Here is an 18871-nt window from a genome sequence, read left to right as displayed (position 1 = left end):
CTTCAGAATTTAAAAGTGGAATATTTTTTTTCTTACCTGTTCTCATCATCAGAATCACTTGCCAGCTTTTCATTAGCTGTGGTAATTACCCACTACACTCAGAAGAACTAGATGCATTTTTATATAGTCAGCACCAACCTCAACCCTGTGCTTTTTAACAGGATTTTGACACTCAAATATCAGTATACCAGGACAGATATTTTGCTAGATTTTTGCAAATACAGGGGAAATTCTGCTGAATATACCTGATATATAATGTAACAGAAAACATTGCAGTTTTTCTTTAGTTTGCATTCAATATTGGCTTATGAATGATAAATACTCAAGATCTACACACAGTCTGCTAGGTTTTCTATAGGTCTTGGGCAGTCATATCCGAAGTTACCAATATAAGCAATTATGTGGGGGGGAAAAAAGAGTAGAATAATTTCAATTCAGAGTTAAATAATATTTCTGCATAGATTAATTATTTTCATGTAATTCCTTCTGTATGGTGTTTTGGTAGAGGTTTCCAGACAGGTATGCTGAGTTTCCTAAAACTGCTACCAGATTTTCTTGAAACATTCTTTCCCTACAACTGATACAAATAACAAAACCAGAGATTGATTCATGAGATAAATAAGAATCTTAAGAAAATTCCATGGACAGTTATCAGGCACAACCTACAGAACAACAGAGACTTAAATTACTACCATGAGAAGCAGTTTGATAGCTACCAATTTAGCAGTAAAAAAAAAACCACTTAAGGAAATTTTAAAAAAGCAATACATAGTATTATGTTTGTTTGTTACTCTGAATTAGTAGAACTCTTCACCTCAATTATCTATGTAAAAGCAAATACTCTTTTCATTGAAAATTTAATTTAAAAAATGTTACTTATCTCTGCAAAAATATCATTGCTCTCACCTCCCTGGTATCCTCACAGAAATTTTAGTTTCATTTAGCTGAAAGTGAAATGAAATCCCAAAGAAAAGAATTAGAGGGAGAACAAAAGAGACACACACAAGACATTTATCATAAAAGGAGGCATTGCTAAGTTAATCACACTTCATATTTAATTGCATTTCAGATTGCATTTCATTGGCTTTAAACCTATTATATACTCTTAACTATATATTTTCTTATGTTTTCATGTTCATTGATTAATCTAATTCTGAACAAAACAGTATTGCTTAAAAACATTCTTAGAATATTACATCAAAAAGTAAATTAACATATAACAGTGGAGAAGATTTTTTCTGAAAGCAACCACAGTTCTTTAGACTATATACTCTAAGGGTGGCCAGCTCTGCTGATAGTGGAAACACATGCCTCCTCCTGTGCCAATTCAGAAGAACTTAGAGTACCCTATGTTCATTTACTATTATTTTTATTATATATATATACTTATAAAAGTTACCATTGCTTCCACTTTTTTTTTCAAGTACTTAATAATTTTGACACTCATTAAATATTCAAGCTCAAATCTGCTTGTTATAAAAGTCATTTCTAGTCCTGTCTGTTATACAGACAGTTATATTTAAAATCCACAAACTTCCTGAGAGTTGAAAAGACTTCAGTTTAAAATAGTTAATAACTATATAAGTGATTAAATGGATTTCTGCTATAACCATGCATGAGAGGCACTATATACCCTGCAGATGGCACCTTATGACCTAATAGAGGATTTGTGCTTTTGAAGGGACAAGTTAGAATTGTTTGTTACAGCAGGGTCCCCCTGCAGGTGTTTGAATTCAGGCATTCATATGTGCTAAATGCATCTAGCACATTAAAACTCCAACAGATTTAGAAGCTTTAGATACAGTAATGCTCTCTGCTTTTCTGCTCTCCACTCTGAGTCAGGGGCACTGCCATTGTGTCTTTGTACCCATGCCTGTCCTTGCAGGTCTAATAAAGTGATTTTCAGTTTTCACTGCAGACCTAAAAACATTCTACTGAAGGCAGAAAATCCTATATGAAATATCCTTTATTCTAGCATGTAGTCCTAGATCTAGGAACCAGAATTTATAGTTCTACTGTGAAAAAAAGTGTACTCTGAATTTTTACAGGGTATTTTTATTTCTCCCCCTCTCCCTGTTCACAGGTTATAAGCTACCTTTATGTCCCTTGCACTCTGTAAATAACATGTGCCTTGTATTTTGTGGGACTAGCAGTAAGATACTCTATTCCCTAGATTCCAAACATTTTTTCCAGCTTTTATTTAGCTTTGACATCCACTGCTTTTGTACTTAACACAAGCAAAGGTTTGGTGCCCCAAAGCTTGGCTGTTTTTTCTCAGTAGTACTTTTAGCTACAAGCCCAGTCCTGTCCATGGCTCCCAGTGGCATAGTACCCTGTGTATTGATAATTGCAATTATGTCATTAATAAATCAAAAGCTTTACTGAACATTCATCTGCTCCTTAGAGGAGCTGGCTGCATTCACTGCAATAGTGCATGCAGAGCAATAAAGTCAGTCAATATCTTGGTCAACCCAGAACAAAATATTTGTAGTGATTTAGAAACATGCAGATTTAAACAAATTAATCTCTTCAGAACAATTATCTGTCCTAAACCTTGATTCTTAAGCTGAAAGGCAGTAGGGTACCTTTTATTTGCTCATGCCACTTTGCATGACTCTGCAGGTCACTTAGGAAATCCACCAGACACTGTGAAAACAAACAATATCTGTGCAGAGGCTTCCACTTTCATGCAATAGGACCTAAATTGTGTTTTCAAGTCCTTTTTCAAGCAATAGATCACAGAGATTATAAAGACCTGCTAGTGCAATGCTGAACCACTTAACTCAGTTCAGGAGCAGAAGCTTGTGAAGAAATATTCCCAGGAATTAAAATAAGCCCATCATAGGTAACATACTTCCATCTGTCCATCAGTTTTTGGATTGCATGTTTACCTGGTGGAAAAAGGGGAAAAAAAAAAATCACACTTTGAATTAGGAATTTCAGTATCAGTTTACAAATAACAAACCCATTCTTCTCCCATGCACCCAGAAAAATCTCTAGAAATCAGAGAATAAAGATTATGATGTTTCCTTTTGGATGTTTCAGAACCAGTATAGATAGATTTCTTGCATTATACTTGAAGAAATCACAAATTGACTATTTTTTTTACTGTAGTAAACAAAAAAATAACCCTTGATTCTTCTTAATGTCCTCATTGACGTCTTATTAATGTCTAATTAGTAAATAGCTGCACATTTACTCATAGTTCCACAGGGTACAATTAGTCTTTTCCATTAGTGAATAATTATTCAGAAGTTCACAGTTTGGTGCTTAAGTATGAATAACTAACTACCCAGGGACTGTTCATTATTTTTTGCTTATCTAACGAAGAGCAAAAACATTAGCAAGCAATTATCCCAGAAAATCATCCAACACAATCCAAGCAGGGTGATAAGGAAGGACTTGGGAAAATAATCAGCATCTACAAGCAGTATCAAAGGTATTGTAGCAGAGATTATTGTCATTACAAAATGCCTGGAGAAAGTGTAAGTTCCTGTAACAATTACAATTTTAGTCTTCATTATATCATCAGTATTATACCACAGGGTTCTGAAGGTGAAAACAAGACTCGGGTTCATCCTCCAGTAGCCCAGAAAAGCAGCAACACTGTCCCCTTGACTCAGTATGGACCCTTGGCCATTTCCCATGGAATTTTAGGGGATCCACTCCCCACCACTACCTTTTAATGCAGTTTATCCTACAACGAACACGCACTAAAAACAAAGCCAATAAAAAGTCAGTTATATGGCAAGATACAAGGACCTTGCAGGATTTTTAGTACTTTTTGGCTGCCCAGTGGAATACTATTAAATGCACGTTCAGTGATGAGCACTGCTCTCTTCATAGAATCATAGAATAGGCTGGGTTGGAAGGGACCTCAGAGATCATCGAGTCCAACCCTTGATCAGCTACCGCCACAGTCACTAGACCATGGCACTGAGTGCCATATCGAGTCGCTTTTTAAATGTCTCCAGGGACGAAGAGTCCACCACCTCCCCAGGCAGTCCGTTCCAATGTCTGATCACCCTTTCCGTGAAAAAATTCTTTCTAATATCCAATCTGAACTTCCCCCGGCACAATTTAAGACCATGCCCTCTTGTCTTATTGAGAGTTGCCTGGGAAAAGAGACCAACCCCTGCCTGGCTCCATCCTCCTTTCAGGTAGTTGTAGAGAGCAATGAGGTCTCCCTCAGGAACTGGTTGAAAGGAAGGAGTCAGAGAGTTGTAGTCAATGGGGCAGAATCTGGTTGGAGGTGTGTGACTAGTGGAGTCCCTCAGGGGTCGGTACTGGGACCAGTGTTGTTCAATATCTTCATCAACGACTTGGATGAGGGTATAGAGTGTACCCTCAGCAAGTTTGCTGATGACACTAAGCTGGGAGGAGTGGCTGACACACCGGAAGGCCGTGCGGCCATTCAGAGAGACTTAGACAGGCTAGAGAGTTGGGCAGAGAGAAACATGATGAAGTTCAACAAGGGGAAGTGTAGAGTTTTGCATTTGGGGAAGAACAACACGATGTCCCAGTATAGGTTGGGGGCTGACCTGCTGGAGAGCAGTGTAGGTGAAAGAGACCTGGGGGTCCTGGTAGACAAGAGGATGACCATGAGCCAGCAATGTGCCCTTGTGGCCAAGAAGGCCAATGGCATCCTGGGGTGCATTAGGAAGGGTGTGGTTAGTAGGTCAAGAGAGGTTCTCCTCCCCCTCTATTCTGCATTGGTGAGGCCACACCTGGAGTATTGTGTCCAGTTCTGGGCCCCTCAGTTCAAGAAGGACAGGGAAGTGCTTGAAAGAGTCCAGCGCAGAGCTACGAAGATGATTAAGGGAGTGGAACATCTCCCTTATGAGGAAAGGCTGAGGGAGCTGGGTCTCTTTAGTTTGGAGAAAAGGAGACTGAGGGGTGACCTCATCAATGTTTTCAAATATGTAAGGAGCGAGTGTCAGGGAGATGGAGTTAGGCTTTTCTCAGTGATTACCAGTGATAGGACAAGGGGTAATGGGTGTAAATTGGAGCATAGGAGGTTCAAGTTGAATATTCGAAAAAATTTTTTTACTGTAAGGGTGACAGAGCCCTGGAACAGGCTGCCCAGGGAGGTTGTGGAGTCTCCTTCACTGGAGACATTCAAAACCCGCTTGGACACGTTCCTGCGCGATGTACTCTAGGTGGCCCTGCTCTGGCAGGGGGGGTTGGACTAGATGATCTTTCGAGGTCCCTTCCAACCCCTAGGATTCTATGATTCTATGATTCTATGATTCCCCTGAGCCTCCTCTTCCTCAGGCTGAACAGCCCCAGCTCCCTCAGCCTCTCCTCATAGGATCTGTGTTCGAGTCCCTTCACCAGCTTGGTTGCCCTCCTTTGGACCTGTTCAAGGACCTCAATATCCTTCTTGAACTGAGGGGCCCAAAACTGAACACAGTACTCAAGGTGTGGCCTTACCAGGGCTGAGTATAGGGGCAGAATCACCTCCTTGGACCTGCTGGTGACGCTGTTTCTGATACATGCCAGGATGCCATTGGCCTTCTTGGCCACCTGGGCATTACCTGCTCATTACTGCTGAGGTAACAAGTTAGTTAACACAGACTGGCACAGCGGGACAACTCGTTTTACCATCTGCTCGTTTCCAAACCCATGTGTTCTGGGCACACACAGAGGTCGGGACAGCAATTATCTTGCCTTGCAGATTCCAGCAGCCCTTGAGCTCTGTCGCTACCTCACACGGCGCACACCGACCAGCAGCGGCGGGACCACGGGAACCCGCACTGGGACCGGGATGGGGACGGGAACCCGGGATGGGGATGGGAACCCGCACTGCCCACGCGACGGCCCCTCGCGACGCGGAGTTTCCCCCCGCTCCCCCCTCCACCTCACGTCCCCTCACAGCTCCCGACGCTTCCGTCGATGAACGACGTCGCACCCGAGGTGACAACACTGTCGAATATGTTTGCTTTGAGGGGAAAAAAAGCTTTTTCTACCCCTTTTCAGATGGAAAAGTTAAAGGGACGGGGATATCGCCTCAGCTTCCACTCCTGCAGGCCGGCGGGCAAAGCTCGGGGCCGTGTTCCAGCCGGCGAGGCCGCGGGGTACAGAAGCTGCCGAGGGGTGGGTGAAGCGGTGAACTTCGGTTCGCTGCCCCTCTGAGCGGTTTCGAAACAGCACGAAGTCGCTCTCGCACATCTTTCAGGGAGGCCAGAGGCTGCATTCCTGTGGGAAATTCCACCCGCTCTCCTGCCCTGCCTCCCCCCACGGACCTCCCCCCCTTCCGCAGCCACTCCTGAACGCAGGAGTCCCGGCACAGCAGCCCGCCCCCCGCTCCAGCGCCTCGCAGGACCACCCCCGAACTCCTCGCTGAGACGGCAGCGCCGCGGGGTGTCGGGTGTGCGAGGCAGCGGGGCCGCAGACGGGTTCAGGAGGCTCCAAGTGGGGGTTCCTGAGAAGGAAGGGACGGGAGAGGAGAGCGAGGCAGCTACGGGACTGCAGCACCCACTGAATCGGCTCTGAGCGAGCCACAGGTCACCCCGACCGGGAAGGAGGAACAGGCGTTCAGGGGTGCCCCGTCCTGCCGAGGGGACCGGGAGAGGCTCGGGGTGGCCCCGTTTCTCGGTGAGGCTGGGTGGGAGCCAGCCCCGGCCTTTGTGTGGAGCAAGAGCCGCAGAGCAGGATCGCGGGCAGCCCGCAGCGGGTCACAGCAGCCCGGCGGCCTGGGCCGGCCAATGCGTTTGTTCGGACAAGAGGAAAGAGGGAGGTAAGTAGACTTAAACAGCGTCAGTATGGAAATGAAACTTACAAAGTTTCTATAGGTGAGTGAACTTTTTTACTAGCGGGACTGAAGAGAAATTTAGTCCCAAACAGCCCCAAAGCAGATTAATTTATACTATGTACGCACAGGGGGGGAAGGATAAAGAAAAAACCCAAAGCAACCAACCAACAAAAGCTGCTTTTACCTGAACAGCTGTTCCTCCTGCATCTTACAGAGGCCTGGCAAAATTTGGCAGCGCAGTGTGATGAAGGGTGGATGTCCAGCAAAGGTCCCGTTGATCTGCTGTGCCCTGTATTGTCCATGCTGCTGGATGTCTCTAGGGGAGGGTCATCTTTTACATCTGCCAGACATGATATTCTTGTTTTGGCCCTGGCAGAATAGGACAGGAACTGAAGTTTCATCCACAGTGACCATCTTCACTCATTTCAGGAATGGTTTATAGGAACTGGTGTAGGATAGTGCTCATGCAAGAGTACCATGCATAGACGAGGGTGCATATAGATTAATATGACAAAGAGAACTGTGCATTGAAACTAGTGTTTCAATCCATTCAATCCAGCTAGGTGTGTTGGACTTCAATCACAATGGCTTGATTTTTAACCTCTGCACTTCAGAACTTAAAGGCACAGAACTTTGTGAATCATCTATGCACCAATTCTCAATATCACTTGAGTATTACAACCAGGGCACTGATAACTGACTTGACTCCCAACTTACTCTTTGAAAGATAAAAACTCTATCAAATGTTACTTTGCCAGTCCTGCTCTGTTTGATGTAAAACCACCAAAAAAAGGCAAATATAAGCTTGAAATAACATCTAACTATAAATCTGACAAACATATGTATTGGGACCGATTCAAAATACTATTTCAGTTACTTAAAGGAACATTAGACTTATCTTTCTTGGTTGATAATTCAACCTTTTAGCCCAGACAGTGAGTGACCTGTCTTGGTACTTATTTTTGATAACTCTTATTTCCAGTTTTATCAAATAATGATAGAGCTCCAATTGCTTAACAGTAATGATGGTCAGTTCCCTGTAACTTAGATTAACCACCCTGTCCACCTGCAGAACCATTTAATTTCTGTCCATTTTTCAATATATCCCCCACCCCTGCATGCAGGACGCCTGTCCTCCTCTTTATTGTGGACTGTGAACCTTTTCAATCTAGAAGTCTAGGAATAAGGTCCCTTGGCTGAATTCTAGCACTTCTGCTTAGCATTCTTTCAAAGAGGGCAAGCCAATTTAGATGCTTAGGTGCTCTGCACAGCCTCTTACATATCTTTCCTTTTTGTCTCACCCTGCCTTTAAAAACAGTGAAGTAACATTCTTTGCCTTTCACAGCTTCACTATCCCTTAGAGAAGTCTGTTTTCACATGCAGCCCCAAGTTTCAGGCACTCCTGGGTTACATCAGGGTATATTTCTCATCCAAGCCTGGTACTGCATTGAGATGGGTTACAGTGATGCAAGGAGCCCCAAACCCCAGAATTCAGAACTCCATTGCCCATTTCTAGCTACCTGGTGTGCAATTAGATATATTATTAAACTGTAGCAACAGAATTTTCCTGCCAGTTTGCTCCTGCTCTCCTCACTCTTTCAAGACTTCTGTGTATAGGCCCTGCTCAGTAGTAATAATATCTGGAAATATGTAGTTTATAAAAACGAGTTTCAGATTTTGAAGCTCTAGTGTAAAAAGAGCTTATTTGAATATATTTTATGTTGCTACCATATGCATTTCTGCAGGTCTATTCACTGATTCCCAAGGAACATCTGACTACATGTCCATAAAGAGGTTCTGATATGCAAGAACCCAGATAAAGACACTAATATTCAGCAAAGCTCAAGAGACAGCTTATTGAGGTTGGTAAGTACAAAGCATTCCTGTAGAACCATAGTTGTGTAAACGTCTCCATTTCAACATACTCTGTTTTGACAAAGTGGCTACAATTTTTAACCAAGCTGGCCATAAAACTATAGCTCCCTACTGAGTAAATTGGGTCAACCTACCCAGCACATCTAAATAATACATGATGACCAGCTGTATAACCACAACCTGGGGGCTTATTCCCTCAGCAGTAAGGTTAATCAACTTACCATGGTGAATGTCCACCAGAAAAATAAACCCTCACATTATAGGTAGAAAATATCTTTCCCAGATTATCAAGGCCCAGGCCTTGATATTTTACCAACCCCATCAGCCATCTGCTGTTCCTAAAACAAAGCCTTGTGACCCACAAATTCTGAAGGTTAAATTGTGCTTCAGTATTATAGCCCTCATAAACAAAGCAAAATAAAACAAGGGAAAACCTCTCTACCTTTGCATCTTCGTCTACTCTATCACAGGAATTTGCTAAACCCATTTTTTTCCAAGAAAGAATCCTTTAATATTATCCACCTGTAACAGGCCCACACACACACTTTCAGCTGGGATCAATTTTGCATTAGCTGTGTGAGAATCAGCTGTGTCAGCTCTGGGCTCAGACCAATCCACTGCATCCTTTTTGGATATCCAGAGTAAAGTTTTGCTCAACCTTTTAGTCAGAAAAACCTATTTCAGTGATTCATTAAGACATATTTTCTTCTAGTGCAAAAGCCTGGATTTTTTACAAAAATACAGTATTTTTTTCCATAATACAGTATTCGATATATTTCCAGGAGAAAGCTTTCTTACCTCTTTCAGATGGGCAGTGCATTACAGTGTAACAGCCTCTGGATAAGTTGCTGTCTCTAGAATCCAAAACAGCTTCTTAGATAGTAGCCACAAGCCAGAGAGAAATACATTTTACTGCCCAAAGATATCAGTTTTCACTAACAGTTTATACCAAGGGGAGTGGTTTCAAAGGTAAGAAATGCACTTCAGACTAGGCAGCAGCATTGACACCTGAGGGATTTACAGAGAAAGTGAAAATCTTGCATTTAGTCCCTGTACCTGAATCTTGCTTCTGAGGCTCTCAGGCTTTTTTGAAGGTTAAAAAAATGCCATTCTTACTCAGCCTAAGTATTTGGTGGTATTAAATCGTCCTGGTTTGAATCAGATGAGACCAAGTTTCTTTCTGTTGATTTTACTTTTCAATTAAGTCCAAGTAGCTTCACTTGCTGAAATTAACATCATGTTTTTCAGTCAGTGTCTGCCATTGCTTGGTTCTGAAAAACATGCTCTGGAAACAAAAGGGAGTTAAGGAGTCACACCTGTGACCCTCGTTTGGGGAGGAGTGGATCACACATGTGCTCAAAAGACCAAACGAAGGATTCCATCCCATACATATCATACTTAGTATATATTTGAGTGATCATGAGATTGTGGTGGTGTTTAGTAATAAGGTAGAAAGCCACAGATTAATAGATTTTGCCTTTCTTGTGTTAGGAGACATAGTCAAAACCCATCAGTTTTTTCACCTTAGGGATAGCTGAAAATGAGCCACTCTTACAGTTGCATTTTATGTGTATTATTTATCATTTCCATTGTTGTGACTTGGCTATGCAATATCCCTGATTGCCACAAACTTACAGAGAAGTTTATGAAATTGTTTGGCTTCTTGAATATTTACCTACTAGAGGCAGATGAATAAAGGCTACAAGATAAGCAAAGTTTTATGTCCCTCATGGTTTTGGTCAATACCTGAAAATGTGCTTCCCTTATCTATCTTGAGAACAAGAAGCAAATAAAAATCAGGCTGCATATAATATAAAACAGTGTGCACAGGCTGCATTGAAAGAATAAGAGCAAGTTTCAGAGGAAATGTTTATTGGGTTATTGGTATTGTTTTCACCTTTTAGATAGTGAGAATGAGTAAAGTGTACCAGTTTTACCTGAAAATGGAGGACATTTTAGAGGTCATGCACTGTATTAATTCTTACATCTTAATTAAGATTTTTGTTTGTTTTTTCCTAGGCTAACCCACTGGATTATTGTTAGAAATTCTGCAAGAGTGATACTATTGATAAAGATGTCATACTTAATGAAAGGTGTTAAATATCCTATGAATCAGATGCACAAAGAAACAGGAACTTGGTTTAAAGCACACATATTGAAGAATCTATTTGGCATCAATGAACAGCTCTTCAAAACTGCACATACATCATCTCATCTTAGTTCTGAAAAGGCAAACACCTATAATTATGTCATTGTTGGAGCTGGATCAGCAGGGTGTGTATTAGCCAACAGGTTGACTGAAGACCCTCTCAGTACTGTACTGCTTTTGGAAGCAGGCCCTAAAGATACCCTTCTAGGTAGTAAAAGACTGTTGTGGAAGATTCATATGCCTGCTGCACTAACTTACAACCTCTGTGATGAGAAATATAACTGGTATTACCACACAACACCACAAAAGCATATGGATAACAGAATTATGTACTGGCCCCGTGGAAGAGTGTGGGGTGGCTCATCTTCCCTCAATGCCATGGTATACATTCGTGGGCATGCAGAAGATTATAATCGATGGAGCAGGGAAGGGGCTATAGGATGGGACTATGAACATTGCTTGCCCTATTTTAAGAAGGCCCAGACACATGAACTGGGTCCAGATCAGTACAGAGGTGGAAATGGACCCCTGCATGTGTCAAGAGGGAAAACAAACCATCCTCTTCATCATGCATTCCTGGAGGCAACCCAGCAAGCTGGGTATCCCTTCACAGATGATATGAATGGCTATCAGCAAGAAGGATTTGGCTGGATGGACATGACTGTGCACCAAGGTAAATCATAAGGGGGTCCTTAAATAATTTGTATTTCCACCCACCAGGGATACTTCTGAAAACATTTTGAAATATGGACAAATAATCTGCAGTGAATGTCATTTGGTTGTTTAGATTACTGAACAGGTAATGTTCATTAATTCAGGGCATTCTGTGTGTACACCCTGTTTACTTCACAGAAGCTTGCTGTCAGCCTCAGGTATATTTAACTGCAAATAGCATTGGCATGCAGGTCTTGATTCATAGTTAAATTTGGGAAGGACAGTAGGTTTTCAGAATGTCATTGTGAAGTTTGTTAGGTTAAAATAAAGTTTTTAATTATATGAAATCACATTTGCTTCGAACTCTATAAACTTTGTGAAAGCTTTCCATGTGAAAATATCCTGATCATTATTAGCCAAAATCTTAAAGAACTGAGCATGGCTATTTTGATATTTAGTATAAATATATATTTTAGGTCAAAGATGGAGCACAGCCAGTGCTTACCTTCACCCAGCCATATCACGCCCAAATTTGTCAGCTGCAGAGAAGACACTTGTAACAAAAATCTTGTTTCAAGGAACAAAATCCATTGGTGTTGAGTATGTGAAAAATGGTCAAAGGAAAAAGGTAAGAGTTTCTTTTATTTTCCAGTATGAAAACTATGAGCCACAGCAAAATAATTTTTTTAAAGCAAACTTTTAATAAAAGAGGCACTTTACTATGAAAAATACCTGTTATATATCAGCTGTATTGATTTAGAGATTAACACCTTTGTTGTATTTTCATCTCCTAGTGCTGACAAGACAAGCCAAAGCTTGATGTTCTGCAAGAGTGTTTGACTAGTGTGCTGAAATGCCAATAGTCCTGGAAAACAGGAAAATCTATAAAGGCTAGATACTCATATCTGAATGGCTCAATGGATAATGAGTCATTCACTTGTACTTTGCCATTATGTATTTTGGAATAGTAATGATGAAACATGCCGTATGGTCACTTGTGAAATGAATTTGTCTGTTTGTCTCAGTACAACTTCCACTGAAAATGTGATGATGTGGGAGGAAGCTTTAACTGCCATTACAACTTAACTCTGTGGATAAACAGTTCATTTTGTGCACGTTTGAATCCATTGACTTCTTTAAGACCTGAAACTCTTGTTTCCCTTAACTCTTTACTTTTACACTGGATTAAGGAGTATATAACTAAGAAATTGCCTAAAAGGGATTTGTACATTAGTAACTTAAGATATTTAGTCAAAAAATTATAATGAACTGTAATAGTACCATCCTAAATGGAAGAGAGTACAAATTTTGATGGTTTGAGTACAAGGCTCAACTGAGAAGTGTTCTGTGACTGAACACCTGCCATAAGTTAAAATGCAATGAAAACAGACTGGCCTTTTATTTGCTAATGCACAGAACAAATCTGTTGTTTTCTAAGTGGATTGATAATGATAATAATTTTAAGAATGTAAAACAAAAGTTGCAGAAAATTAATTTAATTTATGGGCTATTAAATGCCTGTGAAAACAATGCCTCTAGTTGATGTTCTCATGCAATTATCAAGATTAATTTTGTTGAAGGAAGTCTTGGAAAGCTAATTACATATGATCAAAGATTTTCTGAATTCTGGACCATTTTAATTACAAAATTGCTTAATTAGTATAAATATTCATACATGTTAATACATATATGAATTATACATAGTGATTGATAGATATTTATAGCATATAAAAAATAGACCTTCAAAGTATTTCCCTTCCTTTTTTTTTTCCCCAACATCAGAGCTGCAGGACTTATCTGCTTTTACTTTCTGGAAAATTTTATACCTGTGAGGATAGAAGAGCTAGTAATTTATTTACATAATGAACATAAAGATGAAAGACTTGATTATATGAAAGCTTTTTTTTTTTTAACTATCTGTTCTAGGTAGGATTGCTTTTATGTCAGTCATCAGTAAAGTTAAAAGATCATCAAAACCTGATTTAAGCATGATTAAAAATGTATTCAGCAAGGCAGTGGCTTCATTGTTTCAGTAGATACTGGGGACCCAGAGAGCTGCCAGGATTCCAGTAAGTCCTCTGACAAAAATAGGGCAGGTAGACTGAACATTCCTGGAATTTCTGAGTTAATAATCAAGCTGAAATGCTTAGAGAAAGAGTAAAAATGTGTTTAATGTGTCATAGACTAAATAACTCTCACAAAAATGTTTCAGGGTCAGTTTTTCTTCTTTGCATGTTAGCTTTAAACACAATGAAAGGCTGTATAGGGGTCAGGAATAACTGGTGCTGACTACAGTGAGCATGGGCTGAATACACATTATTCGAATGCTATCTGGAACAAACTGCATCAGTACTGTGTATACCATGGAAAATATAAACAAGTTATATTTGCATAACACACAAAATACAGATCTATTGATACAGATCTATTGATACGACAGTCACACATTTGCTTCATCTTAACATACCAATGACTGCTCAGAGCAAAATGGCAAACAAAAGATATCAGCACTAGCTATCTGCTGGCAATACCAGATAAATAATGTGGAAAGAATTTATCAAAATTTATCTTCTTACTACACTTTGATCTTATTAACTAGCAACAATCTAATTCACCATCATTCCATATAGCTGAGGTGTCACTGAAAAAGGACAGGACTACTAAAACCAAATATGCTGGCAGTTCACCATACTACAGGAAAAAAAATACCTTATTTTAATGTTGCTTTAGAACCTAAAAGTCTCATCTAAAGAAAGAACTATCCAGCACAGAAAACTGAGTGCAAGGCAGAGGAATAGTTTGGCAGCCTATATCACAACCATGTCAGGGCTCAAACTGTTTGATGAAGTCTCTCAGCAAAACAGGAAAAAAATATGCCTACAGTCAGAGTTTTCTGAGTAGAACTCCAGGGGTTGCAGGGCTTTTGAGGAGAGCTAAGAAACTAAACATTAGTCTTGGATAAACTAAGAAAACAAGCTCTTGAAAATTTTTGAGATAGAACGTCTCTGAACTCAGAATCTTCCTTAGATGTTTCAGTTTTAATTTATAAACTGTTAATGAAAATGGAAGTGACACAGCTGCCTTATCTGAGTGTCATAGGTACTTTTTTTTCCTGGCAAGCAGCACAGGAGTTGATTGGCAGCCATGGTACTGATCCACACAGTTTGAATGGATTGTAAACATGGGCATAAATACTAAAGATATCAAAGTGAAAACTTGTTTAGTTCTGCAGAAATTTCTTGCAATTTAGAATGAGAAAAATGTGAAGAAAGGGTGTCCAATCAGAACAGCATATCTGAACAGCAATTCTTGAACATGTTTCTTGCATTCAGATCAGGCTTGATAATGTTAGGACTTTTGTGCTCATTTCTTTTTAGGCTTTTGCCAGTAAAGAAGTTATTTTAAGTGGAGGTGCCATAAATTCTCCGCAGCTGCTTATGTTGTCGGGGATTGGCAATGCAGATGATCTAAAAAAACTGGGGATCCCTGTTGTTTGCCATCTTCCTGGTAATTCTATTATTTATTTTAAACTTACATCTTCCTATGGATACAGCTCAAAGACAATTAAATAAAATGAATCCATGAAATTCAGTTGCCTTGTGTGGCTTGAATTGAAGTGTTACAAATCAGTGGAACCATGCAATGATTTTAAAACTGAGCAACAAATTCCAACATTTTCACCACTATATTTGACAGTAAAAAATGCCATTCTGAAAAATACCACTGAGTATTTTTAAAGTAAAGCAGCATATTTACCACTTAGAATTTTGAATGTGTTGATTCAGAGTAGGTTGTATAAACTCTCACTGCCAAATATATTCAAAGATAAAAGGAATAATGAACTTTTTCTCTAGAAAAGCTAATACTGTATTTAGAAGTCATATCTGGCACTTTTAGGAGAGGTGATATGTCTGCTTTTTAGCTTTCTATTTTCATTCTAGTTATGGTATGTTTATGTAAAACTTTATTCTGACATGAACAAAAGGCTGATATGACTCATGGTCTTGGTCTTAGTTATCACTATCCTTGTAAGAGGTTGGTTTAGTTGCCATTTATGTTGTTTTTAGGTTGCAAAACATCTTTATAATTGTTCTGCATGAGGTAATTTATTTTTTTCCCTTTTTTCTTCTTTCCTCCCCTTCTCCCCCCACTTCCTCCCTCCAGGAGTAGGCCAGAACCTTCAAGATCATTTAGAAGTGTATGTCCAACAAAAGTGCACCAAACCTATTACTCTGTATAGTGCACAAAAGCCAGTTAATATGGTGAGGATTGGTCTAGAATGGCTTTGGAAGTTTACAGGTATGAAACAAAGAATACAATAATTGATTTATTTACAATTATTACAGCCTTTTATCCATTAATTTGAATATATCATTTTTATATCTAATTTAAAGAAGAAAAACCTACATTTAAAAATCTTAGTGCTACTGTGAAAAGCTGTTGTAAAAAATGAAGAAAAAATTCTATTTGAAATATATTTCATGTCAATAAAAACATATCCTTGATCTGAATTAAGTTTTTGGAATAATTGACCCAAGAGAATTGGTTTGTGCTCTGATTAAAACTCTTAAGGTTTGCATGTAAATCAGAAGTGACTTTTGTTAAAATGACACATGCATTTTACAGTAACCTGGCTGGTAAACTGTACCTTAAAAAGAATCTGTAAACCTGAAAATCATTGAGAGTTTTTTCAAAGTTGAGGTCTCCATAACTTGCTGAATTGTTATGTCAGGATTTGATAACCTAGCTAGGTATATGTGGCTTTTTCATCACGTTAGTAAATATTGAGGGTTAAGTTAAGGTTTTAAACAGATGTGAAAACAGCACACTATGAAGGGCATTGCAGGCTCTTCCCTTCAGAGCAGGTAATGTGGATGGCTCTGCCTGCTACCTGTGACTGATGGGATAACTCTGCTGCATGCCATGGAGCGGGTACAGGGCAGTAGTGTCAGGATGCTGCAGTCTTTGTCTTCCACACCTGTTAGGATCCTGGGATCAAATCTGCCTCTGGAGTTACACCCTATGTCTGTCAGTTACCGTGAGATAACTAATATCCCACTCTCAAATAAGTGGAATTTTCAAAGTTAGGCATAATTGTGTTTATCTAAAGATTAAAAAGCAGGTGAAAGTGATGCTTATTGCTGAACTTACAAGCTGTTTGTAACACATTTGCATTCCTTGCAATTCTAACTGTATATATGTTACTCACAGTAATGAAACAAAAGGTTAAGAAGAAGTGGATTTCTTCCTTTTCTGAGGTCTTTTAAGGTCAATCTGCTCTCTAATTTACACTCTCCAGGTGAGGGAGCCACTGCCCACTTAGAGTCTGGTGGTTTTATCCGAAGCGAACCAGGGGTTCCTCACCCCAACATTCAGTTCCACTTTCTCCCTTCTCAGGTGATTGATCACGGTCGGGTTGCTTCGACAGTGGAAGCTTACCAGGTGAGTTGTTGAAGAACATAGCTGAGTAATGTTCTGCAACAACTAGTAAGGAAGATTACACCTTATTATAGACATTGATAATTTGGCTACATACTGAAAAATATTTTGTTCAGTATAATACAAAAGGAGCTGGCTTAATCTCCTACGTTGAGGAGAAAGAGCTTGTTATTTGATATTACTATCAAATATATGTTATGTTTTATCTTTGGGAAAGAATTAAAGCATTGAACTGTTTAAGTATTTGCACTACTGCAGTGCCATAGGACTAGCCATCAGCTAGTTGTGGAACAAAACTAAACTAAGATGTTGCCTATTCCTCAGCAATTTAGACAGAATTTTAAGTCAGAATGTATGAGGTCACTCATTTTTTGACTTGCACAAATCCAAGCCCCATTTTAGACTGTGATATAAATCCAAAAGTCTGTGTTAATGTTGGGGATCTGTCAGTGAATATATATGTTTCTTGATTGTATTTGAATAGTATCATAATTACAAAAAATGATACAAAATAGGTAAATGTGCAATAGCATTTCCCATTATCACCCTTTAATGTTTATAGTTGCTTAATTTGTAAAGACTGTCCAAATATTAAAAAAAAAAATACTGAATTCAGATATATTTCTGGTGGGATAATGTAATGAGTACAGTGTGGGTGTTGCAGGTCCACGTGGGCCCCATGAGGAGCACGAGCACGGGCTGGCTAAAGCTGAAGAGTACTGACCCAAATGATCATCCTATCATTGAGCCTAACTACATGTCCACAGGTAAGTGCAGCCTCTCCTTGCTCAACTCTCAATTATTTCCACTGGTTTCAGTAGCATATTTTCACATCTACTCAACATCAACTTGATGCATTGCTAATTATTTCTTCTTTATAAAAGTCAGTATCAAGTGGCCATTGTGCAAAGCACTGCATAAGCTCAAAGAATTCCCTGTTGGGATGCAGTCAAGGTTCTTAAGTGTTTGCTACATCGTGCTGTTCAATTTATTCCCTCCTCTGCTTGTGAAGCAATGGATCTTACTTGCTTCTTTTTGCTAAGACTGGTGTCCTTGGCTACACAGTAGATATAGCACAATAAAGAGCAGTTCTTCACAGCTCACCTAGTTCATTTTGGGTCTGTGCAATATAAGTGACAGCTTTGTTCACAGTGCAGTATCTGTGACTTGGAAAAATATTCTACTTTATTCTGACATTCAGCAATAACTGAGGGACTTTCCTCAGTCCAATTTTTTTTCCCTGTAATGCGTTCTGAATGTATTACCAAATCAAGAGTGTACTTACAGTTTTCTTATTTTCTCTCCATACAGAAAGAGATATTTTGGAATTCCGCCAGTGTGTCAAGTTGACCAGAGAGATCTTTGCTCAGAAAGCTTTTGAAAAATTTCGTGGGCCTGAAATTCAACCAGGAAATCATATTCAGTCAGACAAAGAAATAGATGCTTTCATAAGGCAGAAGGCTGATAGTGCTTATCATCCTTCCTGTACCTGTAAAATGGGTCAGATTTCAGATAACACTGCTGTAGTTGATCCCCAAACAAGAGTAATTGGTGTTGAAAACTTGAGAGTAGTAGATGCTTCAATAATGCCCAGTGTTGTCAGTGGGAATTTGAATGCCCCAACTATTATGATAGCAGAGAAAGCTGCAGATATAATTAAGGGTCTCCCATCACTTCAGGAAAAAAATGTTCCTGTATATAAGCCCAAGACCTTGGAAACACAGAGGTAAACAAATGTTCTCATCCTTTCACATCTTTTCCTACTTAGGTTTTCATTAGCATGTTGGCATCTCCTACAGAACATGCCAACAAAATAAATACCACACAAAACAACATACCTATTAAAGTAACTATTGAGTCATTCTCTTACCTTACCTGTTTGGTTTTTTCAATCAGCTGGATCAAGTTTCTTACAGTAGTAAACATGACCTTTTGTGATATAATTATTTTTTTAAGAAAAGCTATTTTTAAATGCCAAGACATTGTACACACAAGCCATG

At 39.5% G+C, this 18871-nt stretch overlaps 1 protein-coding gene across 3 annotated transcripts; it reads left to right on the top strand.

Annotated features, from left to right (window-relative positions):
* The first annotated feature begins 6297 nt into the window (after positions 1-6297).
* Positions 6298-18871, top strand: CHDH (choline dehydrogenase). 3 transcript variants are annotated; one of them, XM_030458418.1, is made up of 9 exons: positions 6300-6739; positions 8500-8620; positions 10649-11451; positions 11909-12060; positions 14810-14939; positions 15597-15731; positions 16732-16874; positions 17536-17638; positions 18183-18871. In XM_030458418.1, exons 3-9 carry the CDS (start codon positions 10704-10706, stop codon positions 18599-18601), a joined length of 1830 nt encoding a protein of 609 aa, XP_030314278.1. In that variant the 5' UTR covers positions 6300-6739; positions 8500-8620; positions 10649-10703; the 3' UTR covers positions 18602-18871. The 3 variants fall into 3 exon arrangements, with proteins under 3 accessions (XP_030314277.1, XP_030314278.1, XP_008497214.2); XM_030458417.1 differs by lacking the exon at positions 8500-8620 and having other exon boundaries at positions 6298-6739; XM_008498992.2 differs by lacking the exon at positions 6300-6739 and having other exon boundaries at positions 8535-8616.

This window comes from Calypte anna, chromosome 12, assembly GCF_003957555.1.
Source record: "Calypte anna isolate BGI_N300 chromosome 12, bCalAnn1_v1.p, whole genome shotgun sequence".
In the NCBI taxonomy this organism is placed as follows: Eukaryota; Metazoa; Chordata; class Aves; order Apodiformes; family Trochilidae; genus Calypte; species Calypte anna.
The sequence above is the reverse complement of the archived record's forward strand: the minus strand, read 5'-3'. Positions and strand labels throughout refer to the sequence as shown.

Excerpts from the sequence above, each read along its gene's own strand:
- CHDH (XM_030458417.1), top strand. The coding sequence starts at position 6,708 with ATGCGTTTGTTCGGACAAGAGGAAAGAGGGAG. Across the intron at positions 11,452-11,908 it reads GGACATGACTGTGCACCAAG|GTCAAAGATGGAGCACAGCC; the intron begins GTAAATCATAAG and ends TATATATTTTAG. Across the intron at positions 15,732-16,731 it reads ATGGCTTTGGAAGTTTACAG|GTGAGGGAGCCACTGCCCAC; the intron begins GTATGAAACAAA and ends TACACTCTCCAG.